The 14,847-nt window shown below is 45.4% G+C and overlaps 2 protein-coding genes across 4 annotated transcripts in view; one reads left to right on the top strand and one right to left on the bottom strand.

Moving 5' to 3' along the window:
* Positions 1 to 14,847, bottom strand: part of LOC120871946 (zinc finger protein 420-like) — a 719,570-nt gene that overhangs the window by 304,242 nt on the left and 400,481 nt on the right. The window lies entirely within an intron of this gene.
* On the top strand, positions 689 to 14,841 carry LOC120871979 (zinc finger protein 664-like). 3 transcript variants are annotated; one of them, XM_040252079.1, is made up of 5 exons: positions 692 to 890; positions 10,701 to 10,827; positions 12,964 to 14,139; positions 14,512 to 14,514; positions 14,641 to 14,841. In XM_040252079.1, exons 1-5 carry the CDS (start codon positions 786 to 788, stop codon positions 14,649 to 14,651), a joined length of 1,422 nt encoding a protein of 473 aa, XP_040108013.1. In that variant the 5' UTR covers positions 692 to 785; the 3' UTR covers positions 14,652 to 14,841. The 3 variants fall into 3 exon arrangements, with proteins under 3 accessions (XP_040108014.1, XP_040108013.1, XP_040108012.1); XM_040252080.1 differs by lacking the exons at positions 12,964 to 14,139; positions 14,512 to 14,514; positions 14,641 to 14,841 and adding an exon at positions 10,998 to 11,277 and having other exon boundaries at positions 689 to 890; XM_040252078.1 differs by lacking the exon at positions 14,641 to 14,841 and having other exon boundaries at positions 695 to 890; positions 12,964 to 14,601.

Raw genomic sequence — 14,847 nt, 5'->3', positions numbered from 1 at the left:
ACTTGTTTTTGTTTGTTGTTAAGCTGCGCCTGTGGGGTCCCCTCTCCTCCCTATCCGTGGTCTCCAGTCACTTCACATCACCCTATTCCCCTACCCCTTCCTCTAGCCCAAGTAAATTCTGTCATTGCTGTGAGAGGCCCAGGGTCTGATTTCCTCTCGATGTAAGATCCTGAGGTAACACACACAGTGCACGAAATACGTAGTAATTTGTAAGGAAAGGGTCGTTTTAATGATGACGTGGCACTTGGTAATTTTATAAGTATCAAATCACGTGTTCAGGAACTAGTTTAGAATTTCAGCTTTGGGACTGGTGCTTGAGCTGAAGTTCTTTCTCAAGTGTTGGGGAGGCGTATTACTGTCATTTTCTGTTTTATATGAGCATGGTAGTAAATTGACTACAAAGACTCTTCATTTTAGGAGATTATTTTCAGTGATGGTGATTACTTGTATGAGCATTAGAATCAGAAATCATGGAGAAATAAATAAAATGGTTGCAGTGCTCACGCAGTCAGATCTCTTTGAGATCCCCAGGGACTGTAGCCCACCAGGCTCCTGTGTCCATGGGATTTCCCAGGCAAGAATACTGAAGTGGGTCGTTGTTAAGTCGCTCAGTCCTGTCGGACTCTTGGGGACCCTATGGACTGCAGCCGGCAGAGTTCCCTGCCCTTCACCATCTCCAGAACTTGCACAAACTCCTGTCCATCAAGCCCGTGATGGTGAGGGCTTCCCTGCGTGTGTGGTTGGGGCTCAGGAAGGGAAGGTGTTGACCCTAAGCATTAAACAGCATGTTTTCTACTTTCATGATAGACCTCTGCAAACTTGTGTTCCCTCAGGAAGCCCAGAAGAGAAGGAAGATGAAAGAAAAGGAGTCAGGCATGGCTCTTTCTCAGGTAAGGTCATATTCTCAGTGGATTCTCAGTTTGTCCTTCCTGAATTGCCCTTCTCTGGACTCTCTAATCCTGTCTGACTCGGAGTATCCTGTCTGACTCCTGTACATGCACACTCACCCGGGGCCTTCCCTCAGGGTCTGTCATCTCCGCTTAGATCTCGTCTCCCCATGACCCGGTAACCTGGCCCTTGTGAGGAGGCTCCTTTGGGCACCGTCCTCAACAAGGCTTCTCACCCACGGGTTGGAGACAGGGTCTCAGCTGTTGGGCAGCAGCGGTTCCTTAAGGCCCTTGTGGATGCGCTGTCTGCTCTCTGTCAACCAGGGTAAAGAAGCTGCACCTCGAGTCAGAGGTTCATATGCAGAGTATGTGGTAAAATCTGGAAGAAGGAACTAACCAGGAGAAATTAGTTCTCACTCTTTATAGTACATTTAAAACTAAATGAGGAGCTCCTTGAAAATCGTAGTGTTTTGGAATCGAATGGAAAGATCAAAAAAAGACCTCAGGGCTGGAGAGTGTTTCATTACATCATCTCATTTAAACTATGAAACATAGTTTGCTATTTTTTTTTCTTTCTTTTTTGGCTGCACAGTGCAGCTTGCAGGGTTTAGTTCCCTAAATACTGGTTCAACCTGAAACCCTTCAGTGGAAGTGTGGGATCTTAACCACTGGACCACCAGGGAATTCCCCAACTTTAGTAATCTTGATTTAATGTTTTATTATTGGAATAAAATAGTAAACTCTGAGTTTTGTTAATAACTGTATCCCTAAAATTAATAAAATCACATTTTTATTTTTAAAATATATTTATTTGCTATAGTGACTCTTCATTGCTGTAATGGCTTTTATCTAATTCTGATGAGTGTTGGCCACTCTCTAGTTGCAGTGTGGGGGCTTCTCATTGCTGTGGCTTCTCTTGTCTTGTAGCCCAGGGTCTAGAGTGCACTGGCTTCAGTAGTTTCACCTCCTGGGCTCTGGAGCTCTGGCTTAGAAATTGAGGCTCACAGGGTTGGTTGCCTCTCAGCATGTGGGATCATACCAGACCAGGCAACAACCTGTGTTTCTTACATTGGTCAGTGGACTCTACCACTGAAGCCACCAGGGACAACCCTCATATTATTTTTAAATACAGGTATTTTATACAGATTGACATTATTTTGTGTATTATTTTCTGCTTGTACTACTTTTTCTATTTTTAATGGTATAAGATAATGTTGAGGACTTCCCTGGTGATACAGTGGCTAGCAATGTGTCTGCCAATGTAGGGGACACGGGTTCCATCCCAATTCCTGGAAGATGCCACAGAGCAACTAAGCCCATGCCCAACAACTGCTGTGGCAGTGCTCTGGAGCCCAGAATCCTTAACTACTGAAGCCCGCATGCTTGAGCTTATCTTCTGAAACAAGAGAAGCCACCGAAAGAGAAGCCTGGGCACCGCAGACACAACTCCATGCAGTGCGGCCACAAGTAGAGAGAGCTGGATCACAGCAATGAAGGCCCAGCATAAACAAACCAAATAAGCTGTAAAAAAGGAATAGAATGTTAACAAATTTACTGAATCAAACTTACATTTGATTCATTTTTAATGTCCCAAAGATGCCAAAATACAGGAGAAGGGAATGGCCACCCACTCCAGTTTTCTTGCCTGGAGAGTCCCATGGACAGAGGAGCCTGGCAGGCTACAGTCCATGGAGTCCCAAAGAGTCTGACATGACTGAGCCAAGTGAACACCAATCTCTTCACATAGCAGAGTGAGTGCTGAAAAACAAACCTAAACCTCTAACTTTCCTCCTGCAGATTCTTAAGTCATGTCCAGTTGCTTTTGAAATAACATCCTCAATTTAGAGGCCTTGCAGAAATTAGCCTCTACCTGGCATCACCCCTCTATGTTCCCTGTGTCCCAGTCACACTGGCTGACTTTCTGTTCACTAAATATCTTCCTGCCTCAGAGCCAGCACTCAGGCTCTTCTCTCTGCTTACAACACTCTTCCATTTCCCACCTTGCCAATCCTAAGTGTTTCTTCCTCACGGAGACCTTGTCTGATTTCTTGATGTAGGTCAAGACTTTCTGTTGAATCTTCTCTTAGGACCAGGCCCTATCAGTGATGTGTTGTTGTTGTTGTTGTTGTTTAGTCGCTCAGTCATGACTGACTCACTGCAACCTCGTGGATGCCAGGCTTCTCTGTCTTTCACCATCTCCTGGAGTTTGCTCAAACTCACGTCCATTGAGTTGGTGATGCCATCTAACCGTCTCATCCTCTGTCATTCCATTCTCCTCCTGCCTTCAATCTTTCCCAGCCTCGAAGTCTTTTCCAGTGAGTCTGATATTTGCATCACGTGGCCAAAGTATTGGAGCCTCAGCTCCAGCATCAGTCCTTCCAATGACTATTCATGGTTGGTCTCCTTTCGGGTTGACTGGTTTGATCTCCTTGCTCTCCAAGGGACTCTCAACACTAATCTCCAGCACCACAATCCCAAAGCATCGATTTTTCTATGCTCAGCCTTCTTTATGGACCAACTCTCACATCCCTTTTTAAATCACATCCCTAGCTTTGGCCACCTCATGCGATGACTTGACTCATTGGAAAAGACTCTGATGCTGGGAGGGATTGCGGGAAGGAGAAGGGGATCGACAGAGGATGAGGTGGCTGGATGGCATCACTGACTCGATGGTCGTGAGTTTGAGTGAACTCCGGGAGTTGTCTGTGGACAGGGAGGCCTGGTGTGCTGCGATTCATGGGGTCGCAAAGAGTAGGACACGACTGAGCGACTGAATTGAACTGAACTGAACTAGCTGACTACTGGAAAAACCCGTTTGTCTATAGGGACCTTTGTTGGCAACGTCATTCCTTCGCTTTTTAATACACCATGTAGTTCTATCATAACTTTACTTCCACGGAGGAGTCCGGTGGCTGCAGTCCCCTTTAGCAGTGACTGCAGTATTGAATTACAGTTTCCTCTGCCCCCTGGTAGGTCAGACGGTAAAGCGTCTGCCTACAATGCGGGAGACCCAGGTTCGATCCCTGGGTCGGGAAGATCCCCTGGAGAAGGAAATGGCAACCCACTCTAGTATTCTTGTCCTGGACTGAGGAGCCTGGTAGGCTACAGTCCATGGGGTCGCAAAGAGTCGGACACGACTGAGCGACTTCAGTTCACTTCTCTTCCGGCCTCTGCGCCAGGGCTTCACCACCCTGCGTCGAATCGCCTCGCCCCGCCCCGCCCCGCCCCGAGGCGCCCGACCCGCGCCAAGTAGCCCCGCCCCTCCGCGACGGGTAGCACCCGCCTCCGCGCCGGGACGCTCCGCCCCGCCCCGCCACGCACGGAGTTCCCGCCTCACCTTTCAAAGGCCCTGTGCTGGTCCGGCTTCTCTCCACCACCCACCCGCTGACGGCCTGGCCCCGCCTGCAGGCCGGTCAGCTTTTTGTCTGCGCGTGCGCGCACTGTGACCCACGCGGAGGCGGAGAGCGGCGACTGGAGGTCCCAGCGCGGCGTGAGTTTCTGACTTTGGAGTCAAACCTGCCTCTCGCGGTCTCCTCTTCCTTGTACCCCGGATCTGAGGGTCGCTACTGACTCTGAAGTGAAGTCAAGTGAAGTCGCTCAGTCCTGTCCGACTCTGCGACCTCGTGGACTGAGCCTACCAGGCTCCTCCGTCCATGGGATTCTCCAGGCAAGAATACTGGAGTGGGTTACCATTTCCTTCTCCAGGCGATCTTCCCGACCCAGGGATCGAACCCGGGTCTCCAGCGTTGGAGGCAGACGCTTTAACCTCTGAGCCTGACTCTAAATCCCCGCTCCCGCCCCACCCCCCACCCCCCAGCAAATTGAGACGTCTCCGTAAGCGGTGAAGGGGCGCTTGCCTTTTGGTTAAAGTCTGCACTGAAGCCGGTTCCTGCTTCTGGAACACTGAAACGCTGCCTTTCGCACCTTTTTCCGGCATAAAACCGTTTACTGACCTCACTGACCCCTCTATCCTTTCTGCACCACATACAATTCTATTAGGTGAGGTGGTTTATTCCTCCACGTTCTTCAGCATCTCCTTCTCGGGCCTTGGAGGCCTCGCCGGCGGCCCCGCTCCCGGAGAGGCTGCGTTCTCTCCCCGGTCCTGGGATTCTGGGGAGCCCGTCCCGCTTCTGAGACCCCCTCTCTCCCAGCCGTCTGTCCTCACGTCTCCTCAGGCCGGTCCTTCTGCCCTTCAGAGTGACCTTTCCGCTGATCCCTGATGTGGGGAGCTGACTGAACCAGCCACGTGACACCCATGGTTCTTCGGCCCCAAATACCACCGGCTGGAATTTGGCTCTTGCTGGAGGGCCTTTCTTATTCAGTCTCCTACCCTGTAAATAGTGGGAGGAAGGCGGGATCAGGAGAAGCAGAGACAGCGACTCCTAGAGAAATGGAAAATTGAGAAAAGCCTGTGGGACAAGCGATGGCAGTGAAGAGGACTGTGAGGAACTTGGAAGAGACAGCTTCATGAAAGAGAATGAGCGTTGAAGGGAGCGGGTGGGGAAAGGAGAGAAATTCAGAGCAAAGCAGGGTCTCCGTAGAGTTAAGGGTGAGCAACATAGGGAGGTGTGGTTGTTCATTCCGACTCTTCGGAAGCCCTGTATCTCCAAGAGGTTTCTCAAGTCCATGTCCCTTGAGTCCAGGGATGGTATCTCACCATCTCATCCTCTACCGCCCCCTTCTATAGCCTTGAAGGGAGAGGGGCTGTAAATCAGCGGTCCCAAAGAGGGCGACAGTGGAGAGGCAGTTCACACAGCCCGCAAAGGGGATACAAGAGCTGGAACCAGAGCAACAATATCCTGGTGGGAGAGAAAGGGGACTCCTAGTGATTGGAGGAGCTGAGAAAAAAAGCGAGCTGAACGGAAGCATAGCCACTTGGGAGTGCCAGAGACTTGGGAGGAAGGGAGGGCAGAGGTGGAGGAAGAAAGGCAGAAATACATGGAGATTGAGGATCACCAGGGAGGTTGGAGAGAAAGCAACTTGAAGGCGAACAGATGGCCGAGAGAGGCGGGATGGGAGGCAGGGAAGAAGTAGAGAGGAGGACAGGCACAGCAGGAGAGCAGAGATGCAAGCAGAGAAAGGGAGATGTAGAAAGAAGCAGGGAAACAGATCAACGAAATGAAGTGAAAACAGCTAGTGTGCAGGTGATGGTGGGGACTAGATCCGGAAGAGTGCTGAATCAGTTGGGTAAGAATTATTAAGTCGTTATACATTGATTCTTGGCTTTAATATCTAATGCAAATCTTGCTTCCTTATACAGATCAGAATGAGAATTGCAAAACTTCTGTCTGTGAGGCATATGTATTTTGTAATTATTTGTATTAAAAGAGCATGCATGTGTAGAGCCCCTTGAGGTGGGGGCTGTGGCAGTGACTTGATTCTCTCAGGTGTGGGTCACCCCCTTTGCTCTTCCTGATGCGGAGTAGAGGTTATGCGAGAGAAGAAATGGGGCAAGAGCTGACTGACTCTTACTACATGATGCCTTTTCAAGGAACTTTAAACATGTTCTTTGTGTAGGTTTTACTTTTGGCTTTCTGCTTTCTTTACATTTAATTATTTTTGTAGCTTGGGATAAAGATTTGTTCATTCAATAGCGACTTTCTTGTAAACAATTATGGAGATTTGTCTCACTTGGGATAACTTTGATGAATGTAGAGAATATTATGGTAAGTGAATTAAGATAGGGAAAGACTGGCATTATATGTCCTTCCATTATATGGAATATTAAAAAAAATGAAACTCACTAGTACCGGAGCGTAGGATGGTGGTCATCTGGGGCTGGGAGGTGGGGAAGATGGGGAGATGTTGGTCAAAATGTACAGACTTTGAGTTGTGAAATGAGTGCGTCCTGGGGAGGTGTGCACAGCATGCTGACTATAGTTAATCCTGTTCTGTTCCTTCATGCTGGGAATTTGTCAGGAGAGTACGTCACCATACACAGAACATGGGAATTTGGAGATGATGGATGTGTTCATTAGTGGAATGTGATAAATATTTCACAGTGTACACATGTGTCACATGCTCACAGTGTATGGTGTGTACACACATACTCCTTTGGTTAGTCGGTTCTCCCCGATCAGACAGGCTCCTCAGGTTCTCCTGTGGGGCCTCGCCCCAGGAATGTGCACAGAGCCGCAGATGATTCCGATCTGGATCCTGCGTTGAGCACCAGGGCTCTTAGCCTCCACTTCTGAGACTCAGATCAGGTCCTGGGGGAGGGAAGGGCGCTCTGCTCTGAGTGGGGCTGGACCAGGGCCTGCTGTGTGACCTGAAGGGCATCGTGGGGTCAGCGGAGGTGCCCCCTGTTGCTGTGTACATGAGGCCTCACCAGGAGGGGAGTGTGATCCAAGGAAATTGTGGTAAAGTCCCGTGTTGGACTCTTTGCAGGAGCTGACTGTACTGAGTCCCGCCTGAGACAGTGACCACAGAGGACTGTCTGTTCCACATGGTTAGGGCTTCCTTGTGTGTGTGGTTGGGGATGAGGAAAGGGATGTGTTGGCGCTAAGCATTAAGCAGCATGTTTTCAACTTTCATGATAGAACTGTGAAGACTCATGGACAAAGAGGCCCAGAAGAGGAAAGAACAGGAGTCAGGCATGACTCTTTCTCAGGTAGGGTCATATTCTCAATGGATTCTCACACTGCCTTTCTGAAATGCCGTTCTCAGGACTCACTAATCGTGTCTGACTCTGGTGTGTCCTGTGTGACTCCTGTACACACACACTCACCCAGGGCCTTCCCTCAGGGCCTGTCGTCTCCACTTAGATCTGGTCTCCCTATGACCCGGTGACCTGGCCCTTGTGAGGAGGCTCCCTTGGGCACCATCCTGGGCAGGGCTTCTCACCCACGGGTTGGAGATGGGGTCTCAGTGCTATTCGGCAACAGGGACTGTTGAGGGCCCAAATGGATGCGCTGTCTGCTCTTAGTCAACCATGGTAAAGAAGCTGTACATGGACCAAAGGTATTAACGTGTACAGTACACAATAAATCTGCAAAAGAGGCCAATGAGTGGAAATCAGTTATAACTTTTTATAGCACATTTAAAACTAAATGAGCACCTCCTTGAAAACTTAAGTGTTTGGGAATGGAATGGAATGGTATGTTCAGAAAGCGATGTCAGGGCTAGGGAGTGGTTCATTACATCATCTAATTTAAATTGTGAAATCAGGCTGACTAATTTTTTTTTCTTTCTTTTTGACCACATGATACAGCCTCCAGGGTCTTAGTTCCCTGAGTAGGGATTGAGTCTGAAACCGTGCAGTGGAAGTGAGGGATCTTAACCACTGGGCCATGAGGGAATTCTCCAACTTTACTAATCTTGATTCAGTATTTTCCTAATGGAATAAAATAATAAATTTTGCATTTTGTTAATAAGTACACAGCTAAAACTAAAGATAAAAATCAAATTATTAATTTTAAAATAGATTTATTTCCTGTACTCTGACTTCATTGCTTCAGTGTCTTTTCCCTAGTTCTGGCGAGTGGTGGCCACTCTCTGGATGCAGTGTGCACACTTCTCATTGTGGCGGCTTCTGTTGTCTTGCAGCCCAGGCTCTAGAGCACACCGGCTTCAGTAGTTTCACCTCCTGGGCTCTACAGCTCTGGCTCAGGAATTGAGACTCACAGGCTTAGTTGCCCCTCACCAAGTGGGATCTCAGACCAGGCAACAACCCACATCTCTTGCATTGCCCAGTGGATTCTTAACCATTTACCCATAGGGAGGGCCACATATTGTTAAATACAGTTATTTTATAAAGATTGGGAGAAATCTCCTGTATTTTATTTTCTGCTTGTATTATTATTATTATTAGTTTTTGAACTAGAATAAGATAATATTGAGGAGTTCCCTGGTAGTACAGTGGCTAAGAATGTTCCTGCGAATGTAGCGTGCATGGGTTCCATCCCAGGTCCGGGAAGATGCCTCAGAGCAACTAAGCCCATGGCCCACAACGACGGAGCCTGTGCCCTAGAGCCTGGGAGCCATTACTACAGAAGCCCGCACTCTCTAGAGCCTGTGCTCCAAAACAAGAGAAGCCACTGCAAGGAGAAGCCTGGGCACTGCAGCTGCAACTAGAGAAAGCCGACTCACAGCAACAAAGACTCAACATAAGCAAAATAAATAAGCTTTGAAAAAGAAATAGAATGTTGACAAAGTCACTGAAGGAAGAAGTACAATGAAAGAAGAGAATGGGAACCCACTCCAGTATTCTTGCCTGGAGAATTCCATGGATAGAGGAGCTGGCGGGCTGCCCTCAGCAGGGTTGCAAAGAGTCTGACATGAGTAAGCAGGTAAAGAACAACTTCCACACACAGTAGATTGAGCTCTGAAAAACAAATCTAAGCATCTAACTTTCCTCCTGGACATTCTTCAGTGACTTCCATTAGCTTTTGGAATAAAGTGCAAAATCCATGGATCTTGCATAAATTACCTCTACCTGGCATCACCTCATCTACATTCCCTGTTTCCCAGTCACACTGCCTGATGTTCTGTTCAGTAAATATCTTCCTGCCTCAGAGCCGGGATGCAGGCTGTTCTCTCTGCTTGCAACACTCTTCCATTTCCCACCTTGCCAATCCTAAGTGTTTCTTCCTCACAGAGACCTTGTCTGATTTCTCAATGTAGGTTAAGACTTTCTGTTTAATCTTGTCTTAGCACCGGGCCTGTGTCAGAGCACTGATTTCAGTAGTAACATTAAAATTGTGGATGAAATTGGCTGGCTGGCTGCTAGATTGTAAGCTCCATCATGTTCACTGCTGTATTTCAAGTTTGAGGCACAAAGCTGATGCTGAATGCATTTTGATAGAATGAAAGAAAAAAAATAAAGACAACTCTTCTTGTTTCAATCAATTGTGTGTTTACACATGCATGCATGAATGAATGGATATGTAACTCCATGGTTTTATTACAAAAGCATCATCTTATAAATAATGGTGTTGCTTTGTAGCAGTTTCAGTTGTCTCTTAAGTTTATTTCATGGCGTTGATTTTTCTACGTCATCACATGAATGATGTAAATTAAGGTAAGATTATTGACATTGTGAGGGTTGCCATGGAGCGGGTGTGACCCTGTATCGTAACCATTTATGCTGTTCTGTTGTATTTCAGCTTCCTTGAACTTGATTCAAGTATTCTTAGGGAACTCTCTGTGGATGCACTTTCCTTCTCTGCTAGTTAACTGGTTGATTCTTTAGGTTCAGTTGTCTCTCCCAACCACCTGAGCTCATTTCTTAACTGTTTGATCTGAGCAATTTCTTAGAGTGACAGAATTTTCTCCCCAGTAAGGTGGACACAGATCTTTCTCTAACGTGCTGTTTTGTTGATGACAAGTTCATCCATGTGAAGTCTTTAGAGTAATGTTTAGTGTGTAGGACGTGCTGAAACACCTGTCGTCAGTGTGATGATGTCATCATTGTCACAACGTGTGTTCTTTTAAAGTCACTGTGGACTTTGTCGTCTGTGAAGACACCAGTTTTACTGTAACTCATCTAGATAGTGACACTGTGTCACTCACTGTGTTGAATGTAACACTTCTGCATAGACAACCCAGTCTTGGTTTTAATTTGTGTATTTTTCATGTGTTGTCCACATACATGACAAATTCATGTTGATTGCAGGATATCATAATCTTAGGGAAAAAGAGGAAATTATAAATTAGAATACAGACCAACAGTTTGCTTCAAGCAGCTTTTAATGGATCTATCAGAAAGTATATTACTTCAAGTGAATTGAGCTTTACCCCTCTCACCTCTTCTCATTTTGTGTGATACTAAGACTTCTCCTCAGGGCCCTTTGGTGAAATCTGTTTTCATTTCAGGCACAATTGACCTTCAAGGATGTGTTCCTAGATTTCACTCCTGAGGAGTGGGAATGCCTGGACCCTGCCCAGAGGACCTTGTACCAGGATGTGATGGTGGAGACCCTCAGGAACCTGCTGTCTGTGGGTGAGGATCACTTCCCCCTGAAGTAGGGATCTTCCCTGGGGTACCTCTGCATGTTCCCTCTGTACCTTTTGAGATCTCCTGTTTTTCTTGACTGAGCTCAAAACCTTGTTGACTCACACATGTAAACCTTCCTGATTGGCATCAGGCGTTTAAACTTCACTTTCCTTCAGGTGACCTGCCCACTCTGTGATGCACAAGGAGTTTCTCCACAGCTCAAGTGTTTATAAAGCTGATTTCAAACTGTGAAATATCCAGTTGCCTGTTTTCTAGCCCTGTGTTGTTGGTTCAGTAGTTCTTAGATAGGAACTGGATACCTGCTGCATGTTGTACTGTATATTATACTGTTCCCTATGCATTCAGAAGGATGCAGAGAGTAAATTTAATGAGAAGTATTTTTCTGTTGGTTTATAATGTCCTCACTCCTTGGCTGACAAAAGAGCTGCATTCTACACCTGCCAGTGCAGGAGACACAGGGTTCGATCCTTGGTCTAGGAAGATCCCACACGTCACAGAGCAGCTATGCCTGTGTGCCTCAACTATGAGCCAGCACTCTAGAGCCTGGAAACTGCAACTGCTGAGCCCACATGGGACAACTACGGAAGCCCGTGCACCCAGGAGAAGCTGCAGCAAGTGAGGAGCACGAGCACTGCAACTGGAGCGTAGCCCCTACTTGCTGAACTTGGAGAAAAGACCAAGCAGCAACCAACACTCACCTGATCCAGAAGAAATGAGTACCCTCATGTATTAAAAATAACAGAAGCATTTATTTAAAAAAGAGAGGTTGGATTCTGGAAGAAGCCACAGCATATGGCATTACTTCTGAGTAGGAAGTTCTGTTTCTGATCTGAACATTATCTCCATTCTTGTGGCACAAGGAAGAAGACCCCTGGATTGTGGAGAATGAGGTGCTAATAGCAAACATCCAGATGAGTGGGAAAGGATCCACGGTGTGATCACAGGTCACAAGGACAGAGAGGAAGCCACACCATTCATAGCGTTTGGGAAACTCTCCAAGTGGGAGAGTTCTGTGAGAAAACAGATGTTTAATGTTTGTGAACTCTCACAGGATATTTTTCTTCTCCCAAACTTACGGCTGTGTTCTTTGATATGTGAAATGTACAGCACCCTCGAGTGGTGCTGTAGCACCCACAGAGCTGAAGGCAAAGTCTTTTTTTTTTTCTTTGGCTTGTACTGGGTCTTTTTTGCTGTGTGGTCTTTTGTCTATTTGAGACGACAGAGGGCTACTCGCTAGTTGTGGGAAGCACGGCCATTGTGTTGGCTTCTTTTGTTGTGAAGCACAGGCCCTAGGCTCACAGGCTTGAGTAGTTTTACAATGCAAGCTCAGTATATGTGGCTCATCAACTTATATATATTCTTCACGGAATTCTTTATTTTCTCAATGCAGTATTTGTGAAACAGTTACTAACTGCCATTTATTTTTTTACATTATTCATTAGAATGCTTCATTTGCATTGTTTACCATTCCAATGCATTGCCTATTTGATTCTTGTTTGCTCAGTTGCTCAGTCCTGTCTGACTCTTTGTGATCTCATGTACTGTAGCCCACCAAGCTTTCCTGTCCATGGAATTTTTTTCAGACAAGAATAGGGCACTGGGTTTTGATTTCCTGCTCCAGGGGATCTTTCCTATCCAGGGATTATATCCCCCTGTGCCATGTCTTCTCCATTGGCAGGCGGTTTCTTTACCACTGAGTCACCTCTCTATTCCTGTATGTTCTTTACCATGTATAATTATGTATAAAGTGTGTACAATATACCATTAGTTTCTCCTCAATTATGAGACAGCAGTGTGTTTAGTACAAAGTAGGGTGAGCTTTGAGATCATGGTGGGAAAATACATTTTCTTTGTGAACTGACATGAGTTTGCATAAAATGAATGTTTTCTGATGTGTTTGAAACTATACTACCCTAAAATTGATTTGAATTACCTATGATCACTCTTTTTTAAAGAGTTATATTCCTTTAGTGTTGTGTAGTTTTAAGATCATCTTTGCGAAGATTCATAAATCTGTTCAGGATGGATATGACCTTTGGTATAATATCATGTGTTCAACAGGAAATAATTTATTTATGAATTGTAACTAATAGAATACCTGTGGTTCTTTATGTCTTGTAGATATGTCTCATATACATATGATCAAGAAATTACAGGCAAAAGCAAACAGTGGTAAAGGGGAAATTTTTCAAAGAGTGACGTTTGGAAGAGCTGGAATCCCTGAAATCAAAGATTTTCGCCTCAGGAAGATTCAGGAAAATATACATGACTTTGATTGTCTGTGGACAGATAATGAAAGAAATGACAAGGGAATGTCTACATCCCATAACAAAAATCTCACTGATGGAAGAGATCATCATAGTAGAAGTGATGCAGGAAATGGATCTTTTGAAAGGCACGGATCAACCTTTCAGGATGAGTTGCAGATGGTACAATCTGAAGGGATAATTTTTGAATGTAGTCAAGTTGTGACAAACATCAGCACCTCAGGTTTACCACCTCAGAGAACTTGTAATGTCTGCAAAGGCTTTTCTCATAAACATGAGAATGCTATTTTGCATCCTTCAAAACTGTTACGAGACCATGAAACACAAAAGGAAAGACCTTACAAATGTAATGAATGTGACATAACCTTTTTTCAGGAATCAGAAGTCACTGGACATCAAGGAATCCATACAGGAGGAAATCCATATAAATGTGACGTGTGTAGCAAGGCTTTTGATCAAACTACCAAACTTGCCATTCACTGGAGAATTCATACTGGAGAGAAACCAGATAAGTGTGATGTATGTGGCAAGGCCTTTATTCAAACAACAGGCCTTGCTGTTCATCAGAGAGTTCATACTGGAGAGAAACCATATAAATGTGATGTGTGTGCCAAGGCGTTTAGTCATACTGGACACCTTGCTGTTCATCGGAGACTTCATAGTGGAGAGAAACCATATAATTGTGGTATGTGTGGCAAGGCTTTCAGTGTAAGTTCAAGCCTTGCTTTACATCAGAGACTTCATACTGGAGAGAAAACATGTAAATGTGAAGTATGTGGCAAGGCCTTTACTAGAACTACAAGCCTTGCAATTCATCAAAGAATTCATACTGGAGAGAAACCATATAAATGTGAAGTATGTGGCAAGGCCTTTAGTCAAACTTCAAGCCTTGCAGCTCATCAGAGAGTTCATACTGGAGAGAAACCATATAAATGTGATGTATGTGGGAAGGCCTTTAGTAGAACTACAAGCCTTGCAGTTCATCAAAGAATTCATACTGGAGAGAAACCATATAAATGTGAAGTATGTGGTAATGCCTTTAGTCAAACTTCAAGCCTTGCAGCTCATCAGAGAGTTCATACTGGAGAGAAACCATATAAATGTGGTATATGTGGCAAGGCTTTCAGTGTAATTTCAAGCCTTGCTGTTCATCAGAGAGTTCATACTGGAGAGAAACCATATAAATGTGAAGTATGTGGCAAGGTGTTTATTTGTACTGGAAACCTTGCTGTTCATCAGAGAGTTCATAGTGGAGAAAAAGCATATAAATGAGGTATATGTGGCAGGGTTTTCATTGTGAATGCAAACCTTGCAGTTCATGGAATTCATACTGGAGAGAACCATACAAATATAAAATTTGTGACAAACCGTTTAGGCACAGTCATCCATAACTCATCATCAGGCAGTTTAGACAGGAGCGAAACCATATAAATATGATGTATATGGCTGGTGCTTTACTTGAAATGACGAACTTAGAAACCATTGGAGAATTCATACTAGAGAGAAACATTAGCGATGTGACAGTTGTGAGAAACATTTTAGTGCAAATGTCGTGAGTGTGATAAAGCCTTTAGTCAGTTTTCAGGCCTTATAATTCAGAGAATTCATACTGTATCGAAAACATACAAGTGAAATGAATGTGGCAGAGTTTCTAGTGCATGTTCAGCATGAACTGCCCATTAGGCAGATCATACAGCAGAGAAACCACATAAATGTTATTTATGTGGCAAACCCTTTG

This window comes from Oryx dammah, unplaced genomic scaffold (genome assembly GCF_014754425.2).
Source record: "Oryx dammah isolate SB20612 unplaced genomic scaffold, SCBI_Odam_1.1 HiC_scaffold_13, whole genome shotgun sequence".
Lineage (NCBI taxonomy): Eukaryota > Metazoa > Chordata > Mammalia > Artiodactyla > Bovidae > Oryx > Oryx dammah.
Note: the sequence above shows the minus strand (reverse complement) of the source record. Positions and strands in the feature narration are given on the sequence as shown.

Coding starts and splice junctions, on each gene's coding strand:
- LOC120871979 (XM_040252078.1), top strand. CDS start 786: ATGTTTTCTACTTTCATGATAGACCTCTGCAAACTTGTGTTCCCTCAG. Junction 891..10,700: donor CAGGCATGGCTCTTTCTCAG/GTAAGGTCATAT, acceptor TTTTCATTTCAG/GCACAATTGACCTTCAAGGA. Junction 10,828..12,963: donor CAGGAACCTGCTGTCTGTGG/GTGAGGATCACT, acceptor TATGTCTTGTAG/ATATGTCTCATATACATATG.